The sequence below is a fragment of the Drosophila simulans genome, chromosome 3L (assembly GCF_016746395.2).
Source record: "Drosophila simulans strain w501 chromosome 3L, Prin_Dsim_3.1, whole genome shotgun sequence".
Taxonomy (NCBI): domain Eukaryota; kingdom Metazoa; phylum Arthropoda; class Insecta; order Diptera; family Drosophilidae; genus Drosophila; species Drosophila simulans.
In genome coordinates, this window is record NC_052522.2 from 1,713,667 (window position 1) to 1,739,016 (window position 25,350).

The 25,350-nt window shown below is 54.0% G+C and overlaps 4 protein-coding genes and 1 long non-coding RNA gene across 13 annotated transcripts; 3 read left to right on the forward strand and 2 right to left on the reverse strand.

The window, feature by feature from the left end:
- The first annotated feature begins 601 nt into the window (after window positions 1-601).
- LOC6736400 lies at window positions 602-6,148 on the forward strand. Of its 4 annotated transcripts, none has more exons than XM_039294184.2 (4): window positions 602-1,803; window positions 2,930-3,162; window positions 3,229-3,412; window positions 3,475-6,148. In XM_039294184.2, exons 1-4 carry the CDS (start codon window positions 951-953, stop codon window positions 5,559-5,561), a joined length of 3,357 nt encoding a protein of 1,118 aa, XP_039150118.1. In that variant the 5' UTR covers window positions 602-950; the 3' UTR covers window positions 5,562-6,148. The 4 variants fall into 4 exon arrangements, with proteins under 4 accessions (XP_039150118.1, XP_039150119.1, XP_039150121.1 ...); XM_039294185.2 differs by having other exon boundaries at window positions 3,478-6,148; XM_039294187.2 differs by lacking the exon at window positions 602-1,803 and adding an exon at window positions 2,312-2,865 and having other exon boundaries at window positions 3,478-6,148.
- On the reverse strand, window positions 6,079-9,437 carry LOC6736401 (probable chitinase 2). Its single transcript, XM_039294192.2, has 5 exons — window positions 9,296-9,437; window positions 7,947-8,070; window positions 7,711-7,875; window positions 7,148-7,653; window positions 6,079-7,046 (listed from the first exon to the last, which is right to left on the reverse strand). Exons 2-5 carry the CDS (start codon window positions 8,050-8,052, stop codon window positions 6,369-6,371), a joined length of 1,455 nt encoding a protein of 484 aa, XP_039150126.1. The 5' UTR covers window positions 8,053-8,070; window positions 9,296-9,437; the 3' UTR covers window positions 6,079-6,368.
- On the forward strand, window positions 8,070-9,656 carry LOC120284819. Of its 4 annotated transcripts, none has more exons than XR_005544078.1 (3): window positions 8,070-8,288; window positions 8,365-8,751; window positions 8,896-9,656. It is a non-coding gene; the product is annotated as an uncharacterized LOC120284819 (long non-coding RNA). The 4 variants fall into 4 exon arrangements; XR_005544077.1 differs by having other exon boundaries at window positions 8,365-8,456; window positions 8,514-9,656; XR_005544076.1 differs by having other exon boundaries at window positions 8,365-8,456; window positions 8,535-9,656.
- Window positions 9,657-9,845: 189 nt separating this feature from the next.
- On the forward strand, window positions 9,846-12,872 carry LOC6736402 (DDB1- and CUL4-associated factor 8). 2 transcript variants are annotated; one of them, XM_002083238.3, is made up of 6 exons: window positions 9,846-10,233; window positions 10,309-10,873; window positions 10,976-11,815; window positions 11,877-12,019; window positions 12,078-12,318; window positions 12,384-12,872. In XM_002083238.3, exons 1-6 carry the CDS (start codon window positions 10,124-10,126, stop codon window positions 12,696-12,698), a joined length of 2,214 nt encoding a protein of 737 aa, XP_002083274.2. In that variant the 5' UTR covers window positions 9,846-10,123; the 3' UTR covers window positions 12,699-12,872. The 2 variants fall into 2 exon arrangements, with proteins under 2 accessions (XP_002083274.2, XP_016029911.1); XM_016170651.2 differs by having other exon boundaries at window positions 10,991-11,815.
- LOC6736403 (dynein axonemal heavy chain 12) lies at window positions 12,797-25,321 on the reverse strand. 2 transcript variants are annotated; one of them, XM_039294179.2, is made up of 9 exons: window positions 23,236-25,321; window positions 22,986-23,166; window positions 20,259-22,928; window positions 19,886-20,200; window positions 19,584-19,826; window positions 18,439-19,527; window positions 14,599-18,376; window positions 14,216-14,535; window positions 12,797-14,147 (listed from the first exon to the last, which is right to left on the reverse strand). In XM_039294179.2, exons 1-9 carry the CDS (start codon window positions 25,302-25,304, stop codon window positions 12,918-12,920), a joined length of 11,895 nt encoding a protein of 3,964 aa, XP_039150113.1. In that variant the 5' UTR covers window positions 25,305-25,321; the 3' UTR covers window positions 12,797-12,917. The 2 variants fall into 2 exon arrangements, with proteins under 2 accessions (XP_039150113.1, XP_044779010.1); XM_044923075.1 differs by lacking the exons at window positions 14,216-14,535; window positions 14,599-18,376 and having other exon boundaries at window positions 13,853-14,091; window positions 19,075-19,527.
- Window positions 25,322-25,350: the final 29 nt, after the last annotated feature.

Below are 25,350 nucleotides of genomic sequence, written 5' to 3' on the forward strand. Positions count from 1 at the left end.
TGGCTCCACCGATTACCTCAACTCAAGCACTCGCTCATAAAAATGGATTCTCACCCGGCCAGGTTGCGAGCAACAACAACAACAAGTGGTCGTAATCATTGTTGTCTTTGGTAGTGCTATCCAGGTAGTCGCTCAGCAGGAAAAAGGTAAGGTAAGGCAAGGTAACGAAAACAAACGCTCACCTTTGGCAACAACAACGAAATTGATTTTCCCTGTTCGTCTGTGAAGAATTTTCTGAATCAGTGCAGCCCACCACAACAACAACAACTAGAACCGGAATCCGTTTGAAGTTGAAGCGCGCGCAACACACACGCACACACAGGTAGCAACTCCGAACTGGAGTTCGTTCGAATGTGTGGGTGTCGGTTGCAAGCCACTTCGAACAATGCACTGGAAAAAATCGGTATGTACTCGCCATGAAACTATATGTATTATTGCTTGAACTGAATATTAGACTCGTACATGAAGAACTTCAGTTCAAAGTCCTTGATAAGGATTAATAGAAAAAACAAACTTACCCCGATTTTACTCCACTTGGTTTCACTCACAAACCCTTCCGAAAATTTCTGCCAGTGTAAGTTCGATCTCCGAAGTTCGAAAAGATGTGAGCGCGATCGAAGAACCGCCTCTCAGTTGCGTTTGAGCTGCGAGCGTGGTTCGTCGCTTGTCGTGATCTCCGCTCTCTGCGCATCCGAGAATCCGCTCCAGGTCCGAACCCGCGACGGCGTCTTTGTGTTCCGAGTGTGTGACCGCGGTGCCTTGTTTATGTTAATCCGATATTTATATATACAGGCGAAATAGTGCAGAAGTGGCAATAAATTCGGCCAATTAATCGGAGCCCGGTTTTAGAAGCGTGAGACCCGCAAGCAGAAGGCAGTGGAAAAATGAGTGTGCAGCATAAGTGATCGTTGGAAGTGGAAGCTAAAGGGTCAAACCGGTTTTCGGACAACATGGAGTTGCCACCAGCAGCAGCAGCAACAACAACAAATGCGTCGGCATCCTTGCAACGTGTCGCCTCGGAATCCAGTCTTGGTCGGGAGCGGGACCGGGAGCAAGCAGCTGCTCCGCCTGGCCAACTGATGGGTCATCACTATCATTACATCCAATATCCGGCGCATTTCCAGCCGCAACAACTTCAGGAGCAGCCACCCCAGCCCCAACTGCCCTGCCAGTGTCCCTGTTCCTGCGGCCGGGCACCTCCACCGCCCATGCAGCCCACTAATCCCGGCCCGAATGCTTCGATGGCCGTGGCCGTGCTGGTCCACCAACAGACGCCCAGTCAGCAGGAGCCGGCGAGGAGTTCGCCGCTCAAAGCACAGTCCGCTCAGTCCCTGCTAAATCACTCTTACCAAGCGCTGCACGAGGACCAACATCAGCAGCAGGAGCAGCTCCAGCTGGACTCGTCAGCCGGAGCCGGCAGCTGCGACTGCGATCTGGAGTGCACCTGCCCGGCCACTGGAGGAAATTCCTCCCTGGCCCAGCACAAGAGGAGCCTGTTGGCGGACGCCATGCTGGGAGCAGACGAGATCACGGTCAGCGAGTCCGACAACAACAGCACCATGATCAAAAAGAAGAAACCACGATCCGGCGGAGGAGCAGGACAACTTCCGCCGAAGACACAGCCCACGAGTGACAGCTGCAACGACATCTACCATGACACGGAGCTGGACGGAGCAGTTGGAACTGGGACAGTTGGATCTCCTGGTTCGGGGATCAAGTCACAGATTTTGGACGATAATCATCGCCCTCCTCTACCGCCACGCCCACCGCCCAGACCCAGGAGTAATGCCAATGGCTCCATAGGTGAGTTATTACATTGAGGTTCTGCAGGGACAACTTCTTTCTTCTCTTTAAGATCTTGCAGAATAAGGTCTTGCCTAATAATTGCACTTACATTCTACTGAAGTATTGGCAAATATCAACGACATGAAGATTATTTCAGGAGAATTCTTCACCATTCTTTATGTCAAAAGAATTTTATATATGTATGTCTACTATGCAGTTTAATTAGTTTAGCAACCTTCATATTCTTACGAAAGTTCCGTAACTGAATATAAGGATATAAAAGGGTGTGCCTAATTCGCTCCTGGTATTTCCACTGATTTGCCATCAGTGCTGCTGGTTTGCTTCCTCCTCATCGCAACGCGATGAATCACCCTTCCGCCTGGTCACAGATTTCGTGTCACTGATTTGCCACCCGTTGCGAGCACAGCTTCCGCCTGGTGGCGGCTTCCTCATCCGCAAGTCCTGCGCCTGCGCCGGAGGACGCTGCTCTCTTCGCGCTCTCCAGTTCTGCTGGAGCTGGTGCAAAATATTTGCTCGGGGGGTTGGCGCTGTGCTAGTGTCCGTCAGGATTTCAGTTGACACCGTTCCTGTAATTGCAACGCACACTGTGGCGCCACCTCCCAGCTTCTGCTCTCCAGTATCCAGTATCCGCTATCCAGCACCAGCACCAGCACCCGTCCACGTCCAAGTGCCCCACTCCAGTCGTCTAAGTCCGCGCAGCTGCCTGAGGAGGCACCTCATCCCACAGCCGCATCTCAGCCAGCTTCCACGGCTGTGTAGATATTTTTCTGTTTCGCTGCGGAGAAAAAAAGAAGAAAGAGTGAAAAGCAAGGAAAACGTGTTCCGGAATTTCCCAGCTATTCGGCGGCTTCTGGCCAGGATGTGCTCTTAGATTGCAGCTTAGCCAATTGGTGGCCACCTTCAACTGACCGAGCGAACCAAAACTATCCGCATATCCAGTCACCATGCACGGCTATCCGGTGATGCAGTTCGTGCAGTACAGCATGCCCCCGCCCTGCTCCTGGGTTCCAGGTCCTCCCCCCTCCTCGGGGAACGTGGATGCCCATCATCGCGGCTCTGGTTGGGATTGTACTGCCCCCTGTGGCCACTGCAATTTGATTGATTTTCTACTCCTTACTTGCAGCCCATCGCCATGGCGCGGGGATCAAGAAGTACGTGGTCTGGTGCCTCATCTGCGGCGGATTCAGCTGCCTGCTGGGCGTGCTCTTCTTGGGCGTCTACTTCCTGCTCCACTCCTACACCATCACGGTGGGCAACTTCGAAACGGTGCCCACATTTGTGCCCGCCACCCTTCTCATCCTCACCGGAATCTGCATCATGAGCCTGGCCAGGCGTCGGAATCGCTATAGCTACCTGGTAGGGAGATATTTCCATACCGCTGTGTGAAGCTTTATTAATTCTATGATTATGAATTCCCTACAGATAAAGCTGTCCGGAGCCTGTGGCCTGGTGTCCGCCTTAACCTGCGCTCTGGTCACAGTGACCACCACTGTGCTCCACATGAGTCGCCTGCAGGCGTTGAGGGAATGCGAGTATGCTCAAAAGACGCGGACGTGCACCTGCTACTCGGACCTCATCGAATCCCAGGTGGACCGAGTGGATAAGGGTGAGTTGTCCCACACATCCCTCAGTCCTTACGACTAATCCCTAAGCTCCATTCTTTTTCAGAAGGAGTGCGCCTTGTGTTCGACTCCCTCTCGGACTGCGGCGTTGTCCATGGATCCCTGTACTCCTGCCTGAGAGCTATCTTCGGCCTGTCCGTGGCCGGAGTGCTCATCGCTGTCTTCAGCTGCATGTTGGTGTACCAGCTCCTCAGTCACGAACGCAAGAAAATGTACTGGGAGCAGCTGGAGCTGCGCTGCAGATCCCTGTACGCCAGTCAGGCTCCTCCTCCGACCTTGGGTCCAGGCAGGATGTTGAATTGCAGGTGCTGCGAGCAATGCCACGCCCACAGGCAGCTTACACTGCCTCTGCAGGCCACCTATCCGTGGGACGAGGCCACGGTGGCCGCTGCAGCAGCAGCCGCAGGAGGAGGAGGCGGAGAGCAGCGGTTCTGGGCCGCCCAGCCGCCGGGTAACTTCTACTCGCCAAATCCAGGCGGCGAGGATGCGGTGGGCACCTGCAGGAGCGGGGAACGGGCAGGAGGAGCAGGACGCAGCAGCAGCGGATGGAGCTGGCCTCGGATGCCCTGGCAACGTACCACTCCTGACGCCGGTCGTCGATTTCGTCAAGCCGCTGCCAGTCCGGATTCACAGTACGGATTTAGTTCGTCTACGGCAGTCCAGGGAGATGGTAACCAGATGCTGATCGAGGAGCCCGTGGTGGCGGCCTATAGTGGAATGCCCCCGCCAAATGCCCTGCCCTACGGAGTTTGGGGACCGCCGCCGCCCTACAGCGATCCCAACAGTCCAGCCAGACGTGGCTACTACCAATATCTTCAGCCCACTGCGTGTCTGGTGGGGAATCAGGGCACTGTCGCCGTCACTCTGACCCAGGAGCAGATGCATCCGACCCTGCAACACACGCATCCCCAGCAGCAGCAGCAATTGCAGCAGATGCAGCTGCAGCGGCTTCAGGTGCAGTCCGCCACCTTGGAGCGAATGGATGGTCTCAGCAGCGCCGGTAACGTAAATACCCTAGTGGCCGCCACTCGCTCCTCCGCCTACAAATCAAAGGCCGAGTACGAGAACACGCCGTCTGACAGTGATGGCGGAAATCCCCGGGAGAGGGAACGCTGCTCCAACACGCTGCCCACGCGGAAGCTGAAGAAACGTTTGGAGGCGGGCACTGGTGCCAAGAGCATCGGTCCGCAGAGTAATCCTGGCCAGCAGCGACCCAATGTCCAGCAGTTGTTCGCCAAACAGGAGCAACAGCAGCCGACCGGCCAGGCTAATCCCCAGCAGGCTCAGCCCCAGACGGCCGGGGTGGAGAACAGTGGCTACCAGGACTCGAACGGAGCCATAGCCAAGGACCAGGCGGTGGGAACGGATCCGGCCGAGTCAGAGGTGTACTTCGCCGACGTGAGTAGTTGCTGCAACATGTCTGTGAAGAACGACAGCTACTATGACAACGCCCAGCGCCACCAGGGGCACCACCATCATCACCAGCACCAGCACAGTAATTGCAGCCACAGTAGCGGGCAGAGCAACGCCAACGAGGACTACCTGGCCCAGCGTTTCGGTCGCGGCAGGGAGCACTCCGTTCGGAGTCGCCTGCCCATTCCGCAAGCGAGGCGGGAGGACGACTACGAGAGCTCCAACCTGAACATGCCCACGCTGAAGGAGCAGCAGCAGCAGGCGCAACAGCTGCAGAAGGAGATCTCCCGCCAGAGCATGTGCTCCGTGGAGTCGGAGGCCAAGACCGAATTCACCGACCTCTCGCCCTCCACGCCCTGCGGTGGCAATCTGCCGTTGCCGCCGCCGGCGAACTTCGCCAGCGATCCACCGACGGGTCAGCAGTCGCCCAGCTTCGTGGCCTCGTTCCCCTACTCCTCGGAGTCGCAGTGCCTGGAGGCGCATCGCCGCTCCACAAAGAACATCCACGAGCTGCTGATCGCCGGGGTGGGGGGATCCTCGTCCGGCGGCGGCGACTCACACTACGAAGTGATCAACGACCGGGGCAATCCCTACCAGCTGCAGCGATCGCAGCAGGCCAAGCACAAGGCCAAGTCCAAGACGCGGTCGCGGGAGCAGTTGGAGATCTACGGCAGCGGAGCTGAGCGATCCGACTGGTCTTCGGATGGGGGTCGCTTGTGAGGCCCCGACGACCAGGAGGTATTCGTCTAGCAGTGGTTTCACCCCCCTCATATTCTCTAAGGATATTCTCTGTGGATCTGCTCGGGGAGCAGTGGTGGGACTCTCCAGATCCGACTTCTTCTATATCATATGAACAAGCATCATTTGTACATCCAGGACAGCGCTGGACACCTCCCATCACTGCCTGTAGAACCACCTTTGGTTTAGAATCGTCGCACTTGTAATGTTTGCCATCCAAGAACGGAACTCTATTCTATTATATGTATGTCCTATCTCCCAACTATCGAAGGTCCTCGGGGCTGCACACCTTGCTTTAACTACTTTACGCGTATCCTTTGCATAGTTTACCTAGTACATATATTACTTATCACATATGGTAGCATTGAATTGAATGTTGACAACTTGTAGCAATGATAATCTATGGATATTATATACAAATTATGTTACATTTACCTGCGTATTTACATAGTTGCGTATACACACACCCATATACACATACAAATATATGACTAGTTAGTTAAATGTTAGAGCGCCAGTTAAATTTATTAAAGAGTACACCAAGTATAACCAAAACATTTTAACAAAAACTTCGGGTTCCTTTTTTGCGGGCTAACCAAAGGGTAACTAAAAATTACGATGGAAGCTATATATACCTTTAATGATATATTCTTACTCAAAGCGTTATGCTCCCCAAGGATCGAAGGAAAACCAGGTTTTATCTTAAAAATAAAATTTGGACTTTAATGACTACGTGAACAAGGTGATGTGTTTCTAAGACTATGGCTACCGGAGCAGTCCCTCAATCCCTCACTGGGCCATCCGGTGCAGGAGCATGAAGACAGCGGTGACTCCGAGGCCCAGACTGACCACAGAAGCGCCGGCATTCTTGCGATCCGCAATGCTGCCGTGCGGGATCTCGTTCTCGGAGTCATCCGGCTGCGGCTCCGGCACAGCCAGCTCGTCCACGGCCAGCATGGTGGCCTCGTTGATGGTCCGCAGGAGGGGATAGTTCTGGCTCGATCTCTTGGGCGCCGCAATCACCTTCTGGAAGTCCTCGTACGTGTCCTCGTCCAGCTTGCAGTTGCCCAGGAAGTCGTCCGTGTCCACGGACCACACCATCACTCCCGCCAGCCGCTTGGACATGGCGAACAACACCTTGTTGGCGATGGAGCGTGAGCTGTCGTAGGTCACCACGTTGATCTCCTGGGTGAAGATGTTCCGCTCGGACTTGGCCAGCACCTGGCTGGTTTGCGGATCCCACTCCCTCGTCCATCCGGAGGTCTGGTTACTCAGTGTTTGGCAGATCTCGTTGTAGCCCAGGAAGCCGTCCTCCCGCGTGTAGGGTCCCTTGAAGCCTACGCCTTCGCTGACGTCGTTCAGGAATCCACTGGCCAACGTCTTGAAGGTGCGTCCGTAGAAGGGCAGGCCCATCACCAGCTTCTCCGGCGGGGCGCCCAGCTTCAGCAGGTAGTCTATGGAGAATTTCTGTAAAAGTATACGAAAAGAGTTAATGATGCTTCTCTTTAAGTTACGTAATCTAGGGTATCGGTCATTTATTCCAGGAATTCGTAGCCAGGTGCACTCACCACACTGAGCGGATCATCCGCGGGCGCCGTGAGCGGAGCATTGTAGCCCACTCGGCGGTCCCAGCTGCCGTGATAGTCGTAGCACATGATGTGCAGGTAGTCCAGGTAGCGCGAGATCTGTCGCACATCGTAGGCCTCGTCGATGACCTTCTTGGAGGCCCCGATGGCGGAGGTCAGCAGCAGGCCGTGCTCGTCGAACTCCTCGCGCAGCTCCTTGGTCAGCAGTACGAAGTTCTCGCGATCCGCGGGCTTGCCCTTTCGCTGTGTGGGGTACTCCCAGTCCAGATCCAGCCCGTCGAAGTTGTACTTGCGTATGAAACTGGACACCTGCTTGACGAACCTGCCGCGAAGCAGATTGTTGGCCACCAGGGTGGAGTAGTTGGCCGATCCCTCGTTCCAGCCGCCGATGGCCAGGCTGACCTTCAGATGCGGATGGCTGCGCTTCAGACCCGTCATTTTCTCGTAGCCACCCTTGCCGTACTCCTCCTTTAGGTCCTGCCAGGGATCTGCAAACACCAATGTTTTCAATTTGCATATGTCCATAAATCGAACCGGAAACTCACCCAGCGACTTGATGGCTGCCTGGGTGATGTCCAGGCCCGCGAAGGCGTACACCACATGGGTGCACAGGTTGGGGTCGAAGTTTTCGATGGCATAGGCGCCCTGCTCCGGCCGGTAAACAGCCCATGTGGAAACGTAGCAAACCACCACCTTGTCGTGCAGGGGTCCTGCGAATTGAAAACGAAGGACAATCAGCGGTGAGCCACCCCTTTGTGGTTAAGCCGAGCGTAAGACTCACCTGTCCTGGCGGCCACCGAAGCCCACAAGCTGCCCGCAGTGCTGGCCAGGAGGAGGAGCAGCCACAGCTGCGGTGCTTCCCCACTAAGTCCGCCCCTCAGCGTCATCTGTTGCGGCTTGGTTTTCTGGAATCGAGAATCCAGAATGGAGAATGAAGAATCGAGTTAAGTGCTTTGCGTGCAACTTTGTTGTGACAATTTATAATTTCAATTCAGCTCAATTGGCGTCTTAATTGAACGAGAAAAAGTGAAAGGCACAAGAAGCGACCCATGTAGTCGGAAAAGCCAGGCATTCCAAAGTCAATGTCTGGGTCTAGAAGGTAGCTGCAGTTTATTATTTACAGGTATTCGTTCACCTTTTGTGGCTCAAACTAATCGTTAGTTGTTTGGGTTTATAATAATAATAGATTTGTATTCTAGAGGCTAAACAAACTACACTGCACCATTTGTTTTGCTAAACGAATCTTTGAAGTTCGTTATATATGAAAAAAGATATGAAAGAACTATGCACAGTGAGTCACACAGATCGTTTACTTCAGAAATCGAAATCAAGACGAATGTAATCAAAGAATCCTCTTTGTTCCCTCCAGTTCGAGCCATATTCGAGTGGGTAGTCCAACCTGATTCTCAACTTTCGCCGGTGTGCCCTTAAGAAGCTGGCCAGCGAATTTTGGTGCATCGGCCAGAACCGTGAATCATGCTGCCGCAGTTCCAGAGCGTATTTTATTATCTTTTCCGAAGCGAAACAAGTTAGCCTTGATATCTCGGGTCTGATAACGATCGGCATGAATAGGCACTTAAGAGTTGGTAATGTGGCGAGAGCTGGAAAAGAGGAAGTGCGCACTGAGGAATGGGAGGAAAACCAAGCTCAGAGCGGTTTCACTTTCCGGCTTTTCCCCCCAAACTTATGCATATTTATTTTTCTTCTTTTTATTGGATTTTGCTGCTCAGCTTGCCCCTGGCAAACCGGAATTCGGCGTTCATCACGAGATTAGAGGCGAGTCGAAAAAACGCGGGTACGAAATCGAAATCGAAATGTAGAGGAAAAAAACCAGGCCGCGAACCCGAGAACAAACATCACTTGGGGCGGAGATGGGCTCCCAGATGGATTGCTGGCCATTTTAGCACTTGGCGGCTGCGCATGCGCAGCAGAGGAAGTGGGAAGCCACTTAAGCAGCACACAGGCACACTCACACACGAGCGGAGAAACCCTCGGGTGACATAAAAACAAGTACATTCACTGTGCTCCCTGGTAAGTAGCTGCACATAGGGTACATATGTGGAACCGTCAACGTGCCCAGCGTATCGAGTTCATACCGCTGGCTCTCCGCACCATGTTTCATTTCATTACCCGATCTGGAGTTGTTTTTCCGCTTTAGCGACCACGAAACTCTTAGCACCGCCCTCGAAGCCAGCTCGCTAATAACTGAACTCGACTCTCCGTCTTCGGTCTCATGCGCATATAATCAGCTCCGTCGCAGCTCTGTGGAGCCGCTCATGCCGAACCCGATCCACCGGCCCAGCCACATGCCACTCTCCGCCAAGTCATCCAAGAGGCCAAGGCGTTGGAGCGGGGAAGAAGTCGTGCTCAGCATAAAGCCAACAGCGAAGAGAAACGAACTAAAAAGGTTCGAAGAGATGGCTTGCTAAGTGTGAATACCATTGAAGAGACCTGGCATGCTTGCTGACAATAAATATATTTATAACTATAATTTAATAGTATACATTAAAAATGCTGTGATAAAATAGGGGGGTCACATAGCTGGTTCAATTTCTTGCTTATCTGGATACTCTATATCCGAGTTTCTCTAAGAAAAAGAGTTTCCAACTTCCGTACTATAATCTAGAAAAAATACATCTACTATGCCTTGAGTTAGTTTTCTGCTTTAGCTTAAATTGGAATCAAGGCATTTCTACATTTTACCAAGCCTCGTGTGGGGGGTAGTATTTCAAGGCTGAAACTTTAAACCCACAAATCAAATATACTCCATCCACAGACTTTCAAACTGACCGATAAGTCGCGCCACAGCTATCGGTCAATCGGGATTTTGCGCGTGAGGCACGTGCCATCTCTGCTAGTTGAACGTAAACAACGTAAAATCGGGAAATTAGGAAAAGTCCAGCGGGGCGAGAAAGAAGGCAGATTCTGATCTGAGATTGTAGACGTGCTCCACCGGCGATGGACGTGGAGGATACCGTGGCGAACGGAGCGGCATCCGCCTGCAAGCGCCAAAGGCGAAACACTGATTCCCAGAACGATGGCGAGCCTGGAGACGCGGCGCAGATTGGGTAAGTGTGGTGTCTTTGGTTGAGCAAGCTCTGCGACTTGAATAATCCATTGATTTTTTGCCCGTGGGGAACCAGTGAGGAGAACACTGTCGGCGCAAGCCAGCCTTCAACTAACTTCGACACAATTGTCCCTAACAACAATAACGGCGAGCGCTCGCTCCAGGATGAGAGCGAGCAGTCCGAGGAGCATCGTGCTAATGAAGTTGGGCCTGAGGAGCTGCCGAATCCAGAACAGGCAGTCTCCTCCAATCTAGTGTATCAATTATCCCCGGAAGCAGCCTCCACCGTGCTGGCTTCTAATGAGCCAAATGCCACCGGTGGCATCGAGCCTAGCGACAGCGAAGACTATCCACCTACTTCACCGACGACAGGTGAAGCTTCCGAAGTCAGTTCACCCCGCTTCAATCCACGCAACATACCAGCCACGCGATCCTATCGCCGTATCAGCATAGAGCTAGTGGGCTCCTACTCGGACACAAGCGATTCACAAGAACAAGAGCTGGAGGAGGGGACCGAGCATGCAGAAGAGGACAGCGATGATGCGGCTGATCCGGATATAGCCGAGTCCGCTGACAACAGTTCCTCCAACGACGACTTGGTGCCCTATTCACTTTCCAGTGAAGATGAAACAACCACAGAGGTAAGTTGTTAAGCATTAAGCGATGGTAAGAAGTGTAGATTCTGAGGTTGAAAATTAATCTTTTAAAGATGATTTGAGCTCCTTATAAATCCTTGCTAACAGGTTGAGAACTTGCAGGACGAGGTGGAGTTCAACGAGGACATCGACGACCATGACCGCGAGAAAGTGAATTCCGCAGTGAATCAGATGATGTGCAAGTGCAAGCCCAAATACACTTGGAACTACGATCAGGAGCTGTTGCAAAGGGAGCACAACATAATCAACCGGATTGACTGGCGTGGCGGCCACACTTCGGCCTCGAGCTTCGGCCAGGGCTACTACGGTTCCCGCCAAGTTGTGGAACAGATGACGCAGCTCAGTTCGCTAAACGTCCACGACGGCTGCGTCAACTCCCTAAACTTCAATCGGGCCGGCGACTTGATTTGCTCCGGCTCCGATGATCTCACCATCGTCGTCTGGGATTGGGCGAAAGAAAAGCAGCTGCACCGCTTTCGTTCCGGCCACAATATGAACATATTCCAGACAAAGTTTATTGACAGCGCCGGCTGCTTGGACATCGTGTCCTCCAGCCGTGATGGCCAGGTGCGCCGGTCCGTCATTCCGCCCTCCGGAGGCGTCACAAAGCCCATCCGCCTGTACACACATAGCGATTCCGTTCACAAGATCATCTTGGTGCCGCACAACCGCCACGAGCTGATGAGCGCCGGCGAGGATGCAGCTGTTAAGCACTTTGATTTGCGAGCCAGCAACGCTGCCACCACGTTGATGCGTTGCTTGTACAACGACGAAAATGGGCATGGCCGGGTGCGCCTATTCAGCATCGCACATCATCCTTATGCGCCCGAGTTCTGCGTCAGTGGATCCGACGACATTTTGCGCGTCTACGACAAGCGCAACCTAGAGAAGGCACTCTACCAGATGGCCCCTAGGAATTTGATCGAAGTAAGCATGTGCAGCGCCCCAGGCCAGGCAGTCTAATCTCTTTTTTTTTTGTCGTGTCCAGGCCAAGATCACGCAAATTACTTGCGCTGTGTACAACCACAGCGGCAGCGAAATCCTGGCCTCATACAGCGATGCTGGTATTTACCTGTTCGACAGTCAGAACTACAACAGAGGCGACTACTTGCACTGCTATAAGGGTCACATGTAAGTTCACCATGCCTCCCCCAATGTTCTGATATTTATCATCTCCTCTTTTCCATAGCAACAGCCGCACCATCAAGGGTGTGAACTTCTTTGGACCCAGATCGGAGTATATAGTAAGCGGCAGCGACTGCGGGAATATATTCTTCTGGGACAAAAACACGGAGGCGATTATCAACTGCATGAAGGGCGACCACGTCGGCGTAGTCAACTGTCTGGAACCGCATCCCTGGATGCCGGTGCTGGCCACCTCTGGACTAGAGCACGACGTCAAGATCTGGACACCACAGGGACCTGAAAGGGTAGGTTCAACGAAAAAATGTGTACAAGTTTAATGTATGAAAATGTAATGAAATCCACTCCTCAGAAACTCCCCGACGACTTACTGAAGCAGACGCTGCAGCGCAATTTCAGGTGCAACCTTGTGGACAGTGTTGCCCCCGACATCAACGATTTCCAGTACTTTATACGCGGCTTCCTGCAGGGCTCAGGAGCATCGCATCTGGGTGCGAGACATACGTCTTGGACAGGGGTGCGGGACAACAGCTCCAGTCCCAGCAACGGCTCGAATGCTTCCAACCCGACCTTCCACCGGCGCAACAGCAACAGCTCCGACGACCCAAATGACGAGGGAGCAGCCGCGGACGCTGCGCTGGACACGCTGCACTGCCGCACGCAGTAAGCACTCCCCGAGGAGCCGTAGACGAGCTTCGAAAGCCGTCCTCGGCGATTATATAATTTTTGATATTATAACTACGTTAGAAAGCGTTTCTGAAGCTGTGAATTTGTAACCGTAACACATAAGTGCGCATATTTTATTTTTAAACAAGGTTTAATAAATGCTCATTGAGAATAATTTCGCGTCAAAAACTTTTATAATACTTTTTTGGGCCAATAGAGCTCAGTCGCTGGTCTGGCAGATGAGAGCCACGCTCCGCTTGACCCAGTGTGATGCCTTGACATTTGTGTTCAACAGCAGAGGGACCACGTAGTTTGTGGAGTGACCTGTCGTGGACAGTGTGCCCTTGCGCTCCGCGGTCTTATAGAGCGGGCAGCGGTACCGGGAGCCCTCGACGACATCGACGAGCCCGACGGGTCGGAAGAAGATCACGGGCATGGCATAGATGAGCACCTTGGGAAACTGCTCTACTAGCGTGTTCTCTCGCCACTCCCAGCGAGCGCCCTCCAGGTACAGTCCGTTGCAGTACACCCCGTCGTCCGGAGGCGAAGTCTTTGTCTCCACCTTGAGCACATCGTAGTCAAAGGTCAGCGTGTCGATGGGGATTTTGTACTTTCGGGCAAAGTTCTGCATGGCGCCCGTGAGGAAGGCCTGCGTGAAGAAGAATCCAGACAGCCAGAAGGTTGGTGGCTTGCCGTGATGATGCCAGTCGTGGAGCCAGTTGAGACGCTTGTACAGATCCTGGACGTAGGAGCCAAGTGGCTTCAGGCATGGGTACGACTTGGACATCCACTTGGTCGGGATGCGGTTGAACTTCATAGCCGTCATTACGTTCTCCAGGTCGGGCGTCATCACGATGATGCCCTTGATTCCCATAGCCAAATCTCGACAGGTGGTACGGATCTCCTTCTGCAACTTGAGAAAGCGTTCCATCTCCTGCACCACCACTGTGTTCATGGACTCGTTGTAGTCTACTGGGTACTTCTCCGCCGCTGCCTCGATGTCCATATCAGCCGGCATTTCGCGCTCGATTTGCTTGAGTGTGTCCAGGATTACCTGCTCAACACTAACTCCTGCGCCGGCGGATCCCGCTGCCTCGCTTCCCAGTAAAAGAATCATCGAGTCGAGCAGCGTCTTGGTCGTCTGCAGATCCCTTGTTATGCCGGAGTTGGCATGCAGGCCGTAGACCTCGGGTGGCGCCAGCGAGGGAAGGTTCTCGTCCAGATACCGCAAGATTTCGCGGTGCTCCGTCTTTCGGGGCAGGATGTAGCGATCGTCGCTGGCAAACCTATAGCGATTGTCGGAGACCGCCTGGGCATTGCAAAAGTCCGCCAAAATCGTCACGATTAGCCGGCGATCCCAGTTGTCCGTGACTCTTCCGCCGTAGTTGCACTCGCTGGTCAAATACGAGATGGCGTCGTAGGGCACGTGGTCATACTGGTTGAGCAGCATCTAAAGGGAGCACGGTGATGTAAATACACTGGACATATCTACAATATTATTATTCATATCGAACTTACGCTCAGCTGCAGCACCGAGATCTGCAGATCGGACTCGTTAAATCCGTAGGCTATGTTCCAACCCAGTGGACCGTACTTGCGCCGCTCCTGGACAACAGCATGGAAGAAGCAAATGCCGTAGAGCAGCCGTGTGAAGGCGCGATCCTGTTTGGCACAGCCCGTGTAGAACTCGTAGTCGTTAATGGGCTCCGAGTTGTAAGAGCGCATCAGATTTTCCTTGAGTCCGGTCGGCGGTTCGTTGGTCATTTTGACGCCGTTCTGCAGGATGGTCACCGGGAATTGTGGCGTAGGATAGGCGGTTAGCCAGATGCGGAAGTTGGCTGCAATGAAGACATTCGGTATTTAGGAGTCTATAGCTTAGATATGCATTGGAGGACACTTACGCGTGGTGTTGAAGGTGTCCATGTTCTCCCAGAGATATTCCAGGTAGGGCATCCAGGAAGCGGCCAAGTGGCAGTTCTGCAGGCACACCCAGTAGCCCATCTCCTGAGCATTCTTGATCAGAGCCGTGGCAATCGGTCCCTGACCCTGGCCCAGCGAAATGCTCTGGAAGGTCTCCTCCTGGCCCATCTTCTCGGCGAAAGCCAGCAGGGAGCCCAGTGGGTCCGCTCCGGGTGAGAGGATGAACACCAGCGGCGTCAGAGCGGTGGAGTCAGCATACGACTTGGATATGTCGAACTCCGGCGGAGTCACATACTGATCGCCGATACTCTCGGCGATGAATAGCCGCACCGCCAGGAAAACAGAGTCGGGTCGCAGGGCCTTCAACACAATGATCTTCTCGAAGGCGGTAGTCTTATCCTGCCAAGGTGGCGGCAATGGTTGCTTCTCCGGGGAGGAGTGGTCGTAGATCGCCTGCCAGGCATGCAGATGGCTCTTGAAGTGGTCCACGATGCCACGCAACTCCTTGAGCTCCTCCAGACGGAGCACATTTAGCCACACGGTCTCCGTTATCCAGCTGGGATCCGGGTTCGGAGGTATGTTCGTGGACTCCTTCGCATTGGTGACCAGGTGGGCAAAGTGGCGCATTTCCACCTGACCCGTGCCCAGCAGGATGCGGGCAGTGAGGATAAAGGAGTAGAGCAGCTTGTCCTTCTCGAAAATGGATCGGCATACGTTATTGTAGAGATTCCGAGTGAAGCCATCCACCAGGAACTTGATGCGCCGCGGCAGATCCTTGGACTTGTTGGCCGTCTCAATGGAGTACATGTAGAGATTAATGTACCAGTTGAGTGAGAATTGGTACATGGGATCAATGTTGGGAAGATCCGTGATCGAGTAATAGAGGATGGATGAGTGGACTGCCACGGGCTTGTAGTTCAGCCGGAAGGCCTCGATCTTGGCCACGGTCTCCTTGGCTGCCTCCTGCTTTTCAACGATGTCCTTGGACAGCCCCTTGGAGTCGGCAAGGATCTGTATTGCTGCCTCGTTCTCCAGGATATCACCACCAGCACTGAGGGTTTTCAAAATCATGTTCTCCGCATCTCGAAGAGCTCCTTTATTGGCCGCCGCCTCCGTGGTGAGCGTGATGCGCAGCTCCTGCAGGTCCGGCCGCTCCTTGGCCACCACAATGCTGAGGAGCTGATCCATCAGCGCGTTCTGGGTGAGAGCAAAGTTGATGACGGTCACCTTGTTGAAGGTCTCCGGCAGAAAGTGCGGATTGCGCAGATTGCAGGTCATGTACAGGCGGAAGTTCGGATTAACAGGCACCACAGCCTCACCCAAGCTGATGTGCTTGATCCCGCCCTGCACGAAGGTCTGGCGCATCAGGATGGGATCGAGCGGCACCTCCAGCTCCTCCTGCACGTTCTCTATTATCACGGGTGTTCCGTACTCCAGCGCCTCTGCTATCACCTTCATATAGTTGCTCTGGTTGAACTTGACGCAGTTCAGCCGGTTCTTTCGCTCCATGTTCTTCAACCAGTTGTTGGCCTGTGCCTGCGGATCGATAAACAAGCTGTATCGGCTGGAGTTGGCCGAGATGATGGCGTTCTCGCTGGAGAACTCGTCGTTGGGCAGTCCGTCCAGCTGCCAGTTCTGGATGGTCACCTCCAATCCGAGCACATCCGTGATGGAGTAATGGGAGGAGCAGGGAATCTTAAGGTCCGTGACCTTCTTGAACCAATCCTTTACGCACTCGGAGCGGTACTGAAGGTTCACGGCGGAGAGGTAGGCAATAATACCGCAGGAGATGAGCACATCCCCAGGCAGGTGGTCGTACAACTCCTGCAGATCCTCCGCAGCCTTGTTCCATCGTGACTTCTCCCCACCCAGTCCACCAATGAGAGCCTCCGCCCGGAGCAGCTTGTTGCGACAGTTCTCGGCGTGCTCCTCTGTCTTTTGCATCTCTGCGTTGGCCTTGTCTAGTTCGATGTTCAGCAGGGCCACCTTTTCCTCCAGAGCCAAGGCTAACGCACGCTTTTGTGCCAGGAACTCCATAGTGTCGGCGTACTCTTTCTCGGCCCCGGCCAGCTTGGCCTTTTTGGGAGCCACCACCTTTGCCACCTCGTCGTACATCATCATGGCAATGATCCACTGGCACAGGCCCTTGGCGGCACTCGAGGCCTTGGCCACCACCTGTGGATCGAAGTCCTTGTTGGGGATGAACTCCTTGCGGATACGCTTAACGATTTCTGTCGGAATATTGTCCTTGTCGAACTCCTTGAGGCCCGGAAGGAAGTTCATCTCGCCAAGAAGACGCTTACTCGGTCCCCAGAAGTCCAGGACCATTTTTCCAGAGGCTGGATCCGGAATGCGCTCGGCGGGAATTCCCTTGATCACACAGACGGCGGCCATTACTAGCTTAATCACGGGCGGCGGATTCTTCATCGACTTGACCAGTGTGATGTCCGCCGGCTTAAGAGTGTTCAATGCAGCCAGGGCATCTTCCAGGACGGGAATGGCCTTGGCCAGATCCCGTTCGCAGTCCTGCTTTAGAACCTGAGCAGCCTCGGCCTGCACGGATGCCACTTCTTCGTCTCGCTTCACCTGCTCGGCGGCAGCGCTGGCGGCTAGCGTCTCCTTGTTGATCTCCAGCATCATCTTTCGGGATGATTCGGCCAGCGCCACCAGCTTGGGTTGCAGCGCATTAAGATCCCTTTGCATGATGGAGATGGCGGCGGCTGCCTGGGCCAGTGTATCCAAACCTCCAATGTAGCGCATCTTGGCCAACATGGTCTCACTCTGCTTGCGCTCGATGAGCGTCTGGAAGGAGCGGATCAGCTCGATGAAGGAGGCGTTCGTCTGGTAGATGTGGCGACCCGTCATCTGACAGAAGGCGCGCGTCGACCGTGCAGCCGTCGTATGGAAGTACTGGCAGGTGTCCATGATGGCCAGCTTGATGTCCTCACTGGGCACGTTGACATCAACCAGCGACATTTTGGCAATCATCTGCAGGGCCTCCTCGGGCCAGCTGTCGTACCAGTCGATGGTGCAGCAGTTAACCAGCGAGGGATAAAGGCGCACCCGTGTCCTGAGGGCGTCTCCGATGGGCGAGAAACTGAGGATCATGTGCAGCTTCTGCTTGCAGCGGTCCACAAAGAAGGAGAAGACCTGCAGGGCGGAGACGTCGATGTTGCGATTGCCTCCCTGGGCAGCCAGACGCACCATTTCCAGGACCTCCTGCTTTTCGTCGATAGGGAAGATGTTGGGCACCTCGCCCTGGTTCAGCAGGCAGTCAATGTCCTGGAGGAATAGCTCCATCTTGATCTGGTTCTCGGTAATCAAAAACGTGGTGTGCTTGTTCATTCCGCCCGCCTCCTTTAGGATCGCCTTGATGTCATCATGCCAGTCGTTGGCCCCGTAGTTTTTGGTGATTTCCGGCTGGAAGAACGAAGTCTGCACCATATTGGTCGCCAGCTTGGTCAGGGACTGACGCCCGGATCCGCCCAATCCTATGATCAGAGCACTGGCTCCTTGGATGGAGATGATGCGGCATATGCGGTTCAAATGCTGCAGAGCAAAGGTGAACAAGGTAATGTCCATTTTGTTGCGTCGCGTCGAGTTGTAATCGTCCAGACTGGTGAGAGCCAGGTTCAGAAACACCTCCACGCTGGGCACCTCCTCGTAGCGCCGCTCATCCGGCACGCTGTCCTCGTCGAAGTAGACGCCGAACAAGATGTTGCTGGCCGCCTCCATGGTGAACACCGCTTCGTCAGGGCCCTGAATGGTCATGAATTCTAGGAGGTCTATATCAAATCAAAGACTGATCCAATCGGACTTACCTGAACGCAGTACCTATCGAAGATCGTCTCCACCTTATCCTTGAAATTTGCCTTGAGGCACTCGTTGAGCTTCTCGAACATCCACTTGCGATCCACGTCGTCCACCAGACGGTCGTAGAAGACGCGCATCGCCTCGTGGTACCAGACGCGCACGAAGATCTTCTTGTCCGTCACCGACTCTTTCCGCACCAGGGTGCATCCGGTCACCACGCGTGAAATGTCTCGCAGATTGAATATGTAGTGCGACTTCGATGGCGTGGCCCTGATCTCCGACTGCACGCTCTTGTAGATGCTCTGCGTGGCGCTCACAATCTGGTTGGTCACCACGAACACATCCTGTCCGTGGCCAGCGCGTCGGAAGCCATTCAGCGCCACGTTCAGGAATATGCGGAACATACTGTCGTCACTAAAGGTGTTAATGGAATACACGTTGAAGTGGTTGAGGAAGCGAGCATAGACGTCCTGGCGACTGCCGCCGGGCAGGCCACATGCGGCCATGATCAGGACATTGTGGATGTAGACCTTGGAGCTGTCCTTCAGGTCATACACATGGCCATAGTCGAAGAATTGGCGCAGCAGCTCCAGTGGCGGCTGGGCACCATAAACCTCCTTAACCGGCATGTTCATGTCGTCTACGAAGAGCACACTCTGCATTCCCTTTGGCGGACCGTAGATGCCCCGCTTCCACTTCTGCAGCTTGGATATGAGCAGATCCTGGCACTGGTTAGCCGAGATCATTACTGTGAAGGTGATAAATCCCGTCTCGAACACTTCCTTGTCCAGCTTGTTCATCAGGTAGTTCTGCACATAGACCGTCTTGCCTGTGCCCGTTGGTCCAACGAGCAGCATTCTTTTCTTGTGCTCCACGTGCATCTTCAGCAGGTGAATGTAGCGAGCGGTGTCCACTGTTGGCACTATCACACCTGTCTTGGTCTCCTCGACGTCCATACGCTTGGCGAGATCCGGCCAGTACCGCCAGGCTCCACGCTGCTTGTACAGGAACACGTAGTCCACCAGCAGACCCTCTGTGGGGGGAGTGATCTCCATCTTGCCCAGCGGTTCCGGGGGCGGAGGATCAGTGTCCCAAAGCTAGGGAGAAACATTCGATGTACCCAGGTAACTAAGTTGATTTGCAGTCCCCATACCTTTTTCAAGAACACGTCGAACTTCTCCCGGGAAGCGGTGTCTAGCACTCCACCCACTCCCCAAATCAGAGCGAATAATATGGCCGCCTGGAAGTAGGTCTGGAGATACTTCTGGTAGTCCTCCGGATTCTCCTCGATCGCCTCCGCGATCTGCATGTCGAACAGGTCAAAGGTGGTCAGCATGCAGTTGAACTCTCCAGGCTTGATAAACTGGCTGCAGAACCGCCGTACAAAGGTCTGGCACTGGAATTGATTAACCTTGGTCAGGAGGTGAGCTTCGTAGGCTGAGAAGAAGTTCTTACGGGAGGGAGAAGCCACTGCATCAGGGCCATTACGTAGGGCACGCCCTCCTCATCCGCCCATCGAGGATCGGCCTTCTTGAGCCAGGTTTTGGCAAAGGCGCGCCAGCCGAGCGTCGAAGGCTCCATGTAGATCATGCCACAGCGGGAAACGGTGGCTGGCGAGGCCTGCGCCAGGTCCATTACCTCGAACACCATCGACATCTCGTTGCTCATGGTGATCACCTCGCCGCTGGTCAGGCACAGCTTTTTGTTGTCGTCCAGCACCGTGTTCATGTTCTCAATCCAAACGGCATCCACGGGTCCGTCGAAGATGACCTGCAATGGTATGGAATTGGCTCCAATTGCAGATGGAACGGTTATTTAAAGGACTCACCCACTTCCTGTCCGGCGTGGGCGTCATGGCAAAGTCGCGAAAGATCTTTGCCACCAGGCCGTCGGTCCACTCGTACGAGATCGGATCGAAGGAGCCGTATAGCTGGTTCATGGTAATGGACTTCGGGTTCATTATGCCCATTTGAACGTGCTGAAAGTAGTTGCTCTTCTGTGGCGCCTTGATCTTCAGCGCGGACAGGACTTTGGCGAGGACCTGCAGGGTCTTCGACTTGCCCGCCAGAGGTTCGCCCACCAGCATGAATCCGTGCCGCACGATAATCATTTCGTACGTCTGAATGACCTTGAGAAGAAAGCTGGGTGCGGGCTCCAGGACCTCCTCCAAGCAGACGCGCTTGAACTCGGTCTCCACCAGGGAGTAATCGATGTGTGGCAACTTGATGCCCGGGAATATGTCCGAGATGATGCCCTCGAAGAGGGGAACATCGAAGGAGAGGAACTTGGGTAGGTTCACGTCGATCAAGCTTCGCAGCAACAGGATGTCCTCCACCTCGTCCGGATACTGTTTCTTGATGTTGCCGCAGGCGGAGAGCACCGTTTTCACGGCTCGCATGCCGTAATCGTAGTGATTCTGGCTGGACAACTGCTCCGAACACAGTCGGTAGGTGGTCACAATCTTGACGGCCAGCTTGCGGGCATCCACGAAGCCGTACGAGTAGAGAGAGATCTCTCCGATCATGGCGTAATCCGGCACCATCATGGCCACAGAACGAAAGAGCACTTTCAAATTATCCGGCAACTCGGATCGGCCGGCATAGCCGGGATTCATGGTGATGCAGACGTAGCAGGCAGGGTTGAGGGTCAGCTCCGTACCTTCGAACATGAACTTGGTGGCGTTGCTGCGAACAGCTTGAATGATGAGCAGGATCTGTTGGGCCACCACGGACAGCACCTCCAGCTCAATTCTGTTAAACTCGTCGAAGCACGCCCAGGCACCGCACGAAGCCAATCCCTTGAAGAACTTGCCCATCGCCTTGTAGTCCAGACCGTCGGAGCAATTGAACACCTTGCACTGCACGGCCAGAGCCTTGGCCAGATCCTTGGTGGTCTCCGTTTTTCCCGTTCCAGCAGGTCCCTCTGGAGCTCCGTTCAGATGCAGTTGATAGGCTCCAACCAGGGTGCGGTAGCAGCGATCGGTCAGTGGGGTGATCACCAGGCGATCCGAGTTGCCCAGATACTCGTTGGCAAAGGGCACAGTGGCGTTGATGATTCTTACCCAGGTCTTGTCGTCCTCCCAGTAGTATCGCATCTGGGCCAGCCACTGGAAGTCGAACTCACTGCTGACCTTGTTCTTGATGAGATCCTCGGAAACGTCCTTGGCGTGGACATCGATCACGATCAGGGACTTAATGGTGATCCGGTTAAGGTTGCTAATCTTTGGCGAGCGCACCAGGGTCACAATGTCGTTCAGCTCCTTGGACAGCTCTTGGAAGAAGTTCATCATAATGGTCATATTCCCGCCAAATGTCCGGCGCAGGCATCCGTGGACACGGGATGCCCAGTACACCTGCGAGATGGCCAGCACCGTCATCTGTGGCCACTCCAGAACCCACTCGTGCCGCTTCACCTTCGGATAGTGGGCAAAGGATAGCTCGTTCTGGTAGCGCACTGCCTTGAGCATCTCGTCCTCCACCCCGATGAGCCACTTCTCTACACTTCCTCCTGCCGCCGCTGTGGACACCTGCTCAATGAACTCAATCGTTTCCTTATCACTGCTGATCATGGCCAGCACGTTCTTGGCCGCATCGAACTCCAGGCTGTTAATCCCCTCAAAGCACTTGCTCAAATGGGGAAGAACGCGCAGCGGATCTTTGGTCTCTGAGAGAATCTCCAGCATTTCATCGTTGGCCAGAAAGAAGAAGCGCGGGAAGTAGAGACGCTTCTTCTCCAGGTAGTTACTCACGCCGGTGGCGATGTCCTCCAGCAATTCATTGGCCTTCTGCAAGGACTCCAGCAGACCCGAAACTGGAGCTGTTTCCATCACCAGCGGTTGTCGGAGGACCAAGCCCATGTTCCTGGTATATGTCTGCTCCACGATGACGAAGAGACGACCCTCCTCCGGCATCTGGGCCACGATGTCCTTCGAGGAGAAGATGGGCAATAGGTACAGATAGTTGGCCTGCACCTTGCCCCACTGGTCCAGTGTTTCATTAACGCGCATGATCTTCTCATACCACGCCCGCACCTCCTCCTCGCAGGGCTTCATGAATGCCGATCCGCGCATGACAAGCGTCTTGAGAATGTGGTCATCCAGCAGGGCCTGAATGTCATCCAAGCTGCTGAGGATCTGCACGCCCGTCTCCTTGTAGGGACCATAGGGAAATACCCTGGTCTCCCACTCCTTGATCATAGCCTGCAGGGCGTTCCACAGCTGCAGCTCTTTGTTGGCTCCGATGCTAATGATTTCAAACTGGTCGAGGATCGGGTCCAGGCCAGAGTTGAGGATCTTGCGTAGTGTGGTCCCTGCATCGGGTGTTACGTCGAATCCCGCAATTTCTGACATCTCCTTCCAGTGGCGCTTGCGCAGAGCAGGATTACACATGGTGTTCACTATAAACACGCCAGTGGTGAAGTCTTTGATTGACTGTATCATCGAGGTGCACAGTCGCAGGGGCACTGGGTGCTTAGCCGGATCTGGATCTTCAGTTTGACCCTGCACGAAAGTCAATGTGGTATCACAAAATGGTCAGTGGTCAACCAGTGGTCTCACCTTGAATTTGCAGACGGGATTGTCGATTAGATCCTGCTTGATCTTGACCCTGTAGTACTTCTGGTTCTTCTGGAACTCCTTGAGGTAGTCATCTGTAGTTCGCTCCACGAACTGCGGCTCCAGGTACTCGAAGGGTCCGTCGTTCCACACGCTCAAGTAACGCTGCCATTCAATGCAGCATCTACAGATGGAAACGGTTCCAAGTTTATCAATGAGATCATTGGTTGTTCCTTAAAGATATATCACTTACTTCATAAGCTCGGCAAAGGGGTAAACAAACGTTTTGATGATATCCAGCTTGGGATACTCGGTCAGGGCGACCTTGAAGAGCTTCTCCTCCTTGTTGATCCACGCCACGTAGTCGTCAAAGGTCTTCAGCTGGTCTATGAAGTTCTGCAAAATGATGTAGCTGTCGCGGAACTTGTCCGGTCGACTCATGTCATCAATGACGGCCAACTTGGGCAGCAGCTCATCAATGTCGGAGTTTAGCTTCTTAATGACCTCCTGCAGGTGCTCCTCGAACGTAAACTTGAACTGCTCCTGCTGTGAGGCATTATAGTCGCAGATGTCGTTGATGTCCTTGATCCAATTGATGGTCTTGATGGTCAGGTCAAAGTGGTATTTGGACATTTCAGTCAGCTCCACGATATTGGTTCCGACTTGCAGGCAGTATTGGATGCGGTCAGTCAGCTCGGCGATCTTGTCTTTCTTCACGTGGATCATGTACTCAGCACTCTCGAGCAGCTCCTCGGTTGATTTCGGGATCTCCAGGGCCCGGTACTTGATCTTCTCGAACTCGTCACATATGTCCACCTCGGCCTTAATGTGCTCCCGAATGATGATTGTGGTGATCTCGTGGATCAGATTCTCGGCCAGGGTGCGGAGGCCAAGTATGGCCGGCTCGTTGTGTATAACGGCCATCACGAAGTACTCGGTTGCGGGCTCGCTTCGCAGCATTTGAATGAATCCGTAGTACATGTCGATTCGGGCAAAGTACTCCTCAAACTCGTGCGGCTCGGACAGAAACTGGTTAAGGGCATCTCGCTCCTGCCAGGAGTACAACGCATAGTACTTGTCCCGGAAGCCCTCGACGTACTGAATTACCTCCTGGTAAGTGCGAAGGATAATGTTCTGAACCTTGTCTATCACGTCCTTTAGAAAGTTTTCATTCATCTCGATCTTTAGGTAATCGTTCACCTTCGCGTACGCAGCCATCGATGTGAGTGTCTGCACCTGCGGCTGCAGTGGCTCCATGCGGTAGCCCACCATCGAGATCTCAGTAGCGATCTCGGCGAAGGTGCGCAAGATGGACCAGGCATTGGGCCGCGTGTCCAGATCACTGGAGAACTCGGACCACTCCAGTGACATGCGCATCATGGGCATTGTGCGCGGGTGACTGCACATCCGATACATTTCCTCGAAGGTGCGGATCTTCATGTTGGTCATCTCGCGGTTCATCAGAGCCTCCATGGCGTTCCAGGACCGCTTCCACGTGCTCATCGGCATCACCCGCTTGCGCATAAGCTTGCGCAGCACCTGCACAATCTTTGGGTACCAGGTCCACCTCAGAAAGGTGTTCACCTTGTCCAGTTGGTTCTGGATGTACTTGTGGTAAAACTTGTAGGACAGCGCCTCCCGACCTCCCAGTCCTAACTGTTGCTGCATGGCGCCAGTGGCCAAGACGTAGTTGAAGATACAGGCCAATCTTGGCAGTTCTCCGACGGATATGTTGAGGATGGCTCTAAGCGGGAGCTGCAGGATCAGTAGCTTCTGGGCTATGCGTCGCCGGTTCTCCAGGAAGTTGCTGTAGTTCTGTGTGCGACCTGGTCGCCGAAAGCCGATGTCAGGACGGGGCAGTTCGAACTGGGCCGGATCCTCGTCAGAGAACTCCGGATGGCGCAGGATGTTCTTCATGCTGTAAACCTTCATAAGTCGGTTGAACTCCTCGTGGACGTCGTGCATGTAGGCCTGCACCAGCTCCGGGTACTTGTTCTTCAGGCGCTCCGATGCGAAGCTCAGAATCTTGGCCTCCGTGCGTCGCAGCATAGGAGGCACCACAATCTTCCTCACCTCCCGGCGTAGGTTGTCCTCGTAGTGGGATTGGGGCAGGAGACGCATGTCTGGCTCCGGCTGCCACTGCTGCCGGGCGACCCGCACCTTGACATCCGCCGCCTTTTGCTTAAGGAACTGATAGTGCCGGCGCTCGTGTACCTCGCTGATCCGGAACTTAAGCAGCGGGTTCTTCATGTACGGCTCATTGTCGTACTTGGTGATGTCCGAGGCCGGGCGGTGCATCCGCTCCAGCTTCTTGGTGTACATGGTCGAGCCTTCTTTGGTTGGGATATCAAAATGCAAGGAATCGGAT

What these genes read in the sequence shown, in the direction of transcription:
- LOC6736400 (XM_039294184.2), top strand. Translation starts at nt 951, where the DNA reads ATGGAGTTGCCACCAGCAGCAGCAGCAACAACAACAAATGCGTCGGCA. An exon ending in TAATGCCAATGGCTCCATAG is followed by an intron (nt 1,804 to 2,929) that starts GTGAGTTATTAC and finishes CCTTACTTGCAG; the next exon opens with CCCATCGCCATGGCGCGGGG. An exon ending in GGAATCGCTATAGCTACCTG is followed by an intron (nt 3,163 to 3,228) that starts GTAGGGAGATAT and finishes AATTCCCTACAG; the next exon opens with ATAAAGCTGTCCGGAGCCTG.
- LOC6736402 (XM_002083238.3), top strand. Translation starts at nt 10,124, where the DNA reads ATGGACGTGGAGGATACCGTGGCGAACGGAGCGGCATCCGCCTGCAAG. An exon ending in AAGATGAAACAACCACAGAG is followed by an intron (nt 10,874 to 10,975) that starts GTAAGTTGTTAA and finishes CCTTGCTAACAG; the next exon opens with GTTGAGAACTTGCAGGACGA. An exon ending in CACCACAGGGACCTGAAAGG is followed by an intron (nt 12,319 to 12,383) that starts GTAGGTTCAACG and finishes TCCACTCCTCAG; the next exon opens with AAACTCCCCGACGACTTACT.
- LOC6736403 (XM_039294179.2), bottom strand. Translation starts at nt 25,304, where the DNA reads ATGTACACCAAGAAGCTGGAGCGGATGCACCGCCCGGCCTCGGACATC. An exon ending in ATCCCGTCTGCAAATTCAAG is followed by an intron (nt 22,929 to 22,985) that starts GTGAGACCACTG and finishes ACTTTCGTGCAG; the next exon opens with GGTCAAACTGAAGATCCAGA. An exon ending in TGCAGTGGCTTCTCCCTCCC is followed by an intron (nt 19,827 to 19,885) that starts GTAAGAACTTCT and finishes AATCAATTCCAG; the next exon opens with TGCCAGACCTTTGTACGGCG.
- LOC6736401 (XM_039294192.2), bottom strand. Translation starts at nt 8,052, where the DNA reads ATGACGCTGAGGGGCGGACTTAGTGGGGAAGCACCGCAGCTGTGGCTG. An exon ending in TTCGGTGGCCGCCAGGACAG is followed by an intron (nt 7,876 to 7,946) that starts GTGAGTCTTACG and finishes TTCAATTCGCAG; the next exon opens with GACCCCTGCACGACAAGGTG. An exon ending in CGGATGATCCGCTCAGTGTG is followed by an intron (nt 7,047 to 7,147) that starts GTGAGTGCACCT and finishes ATACTTTTACAG; the next exon opens with AAATTCTCCATAGACTACCT.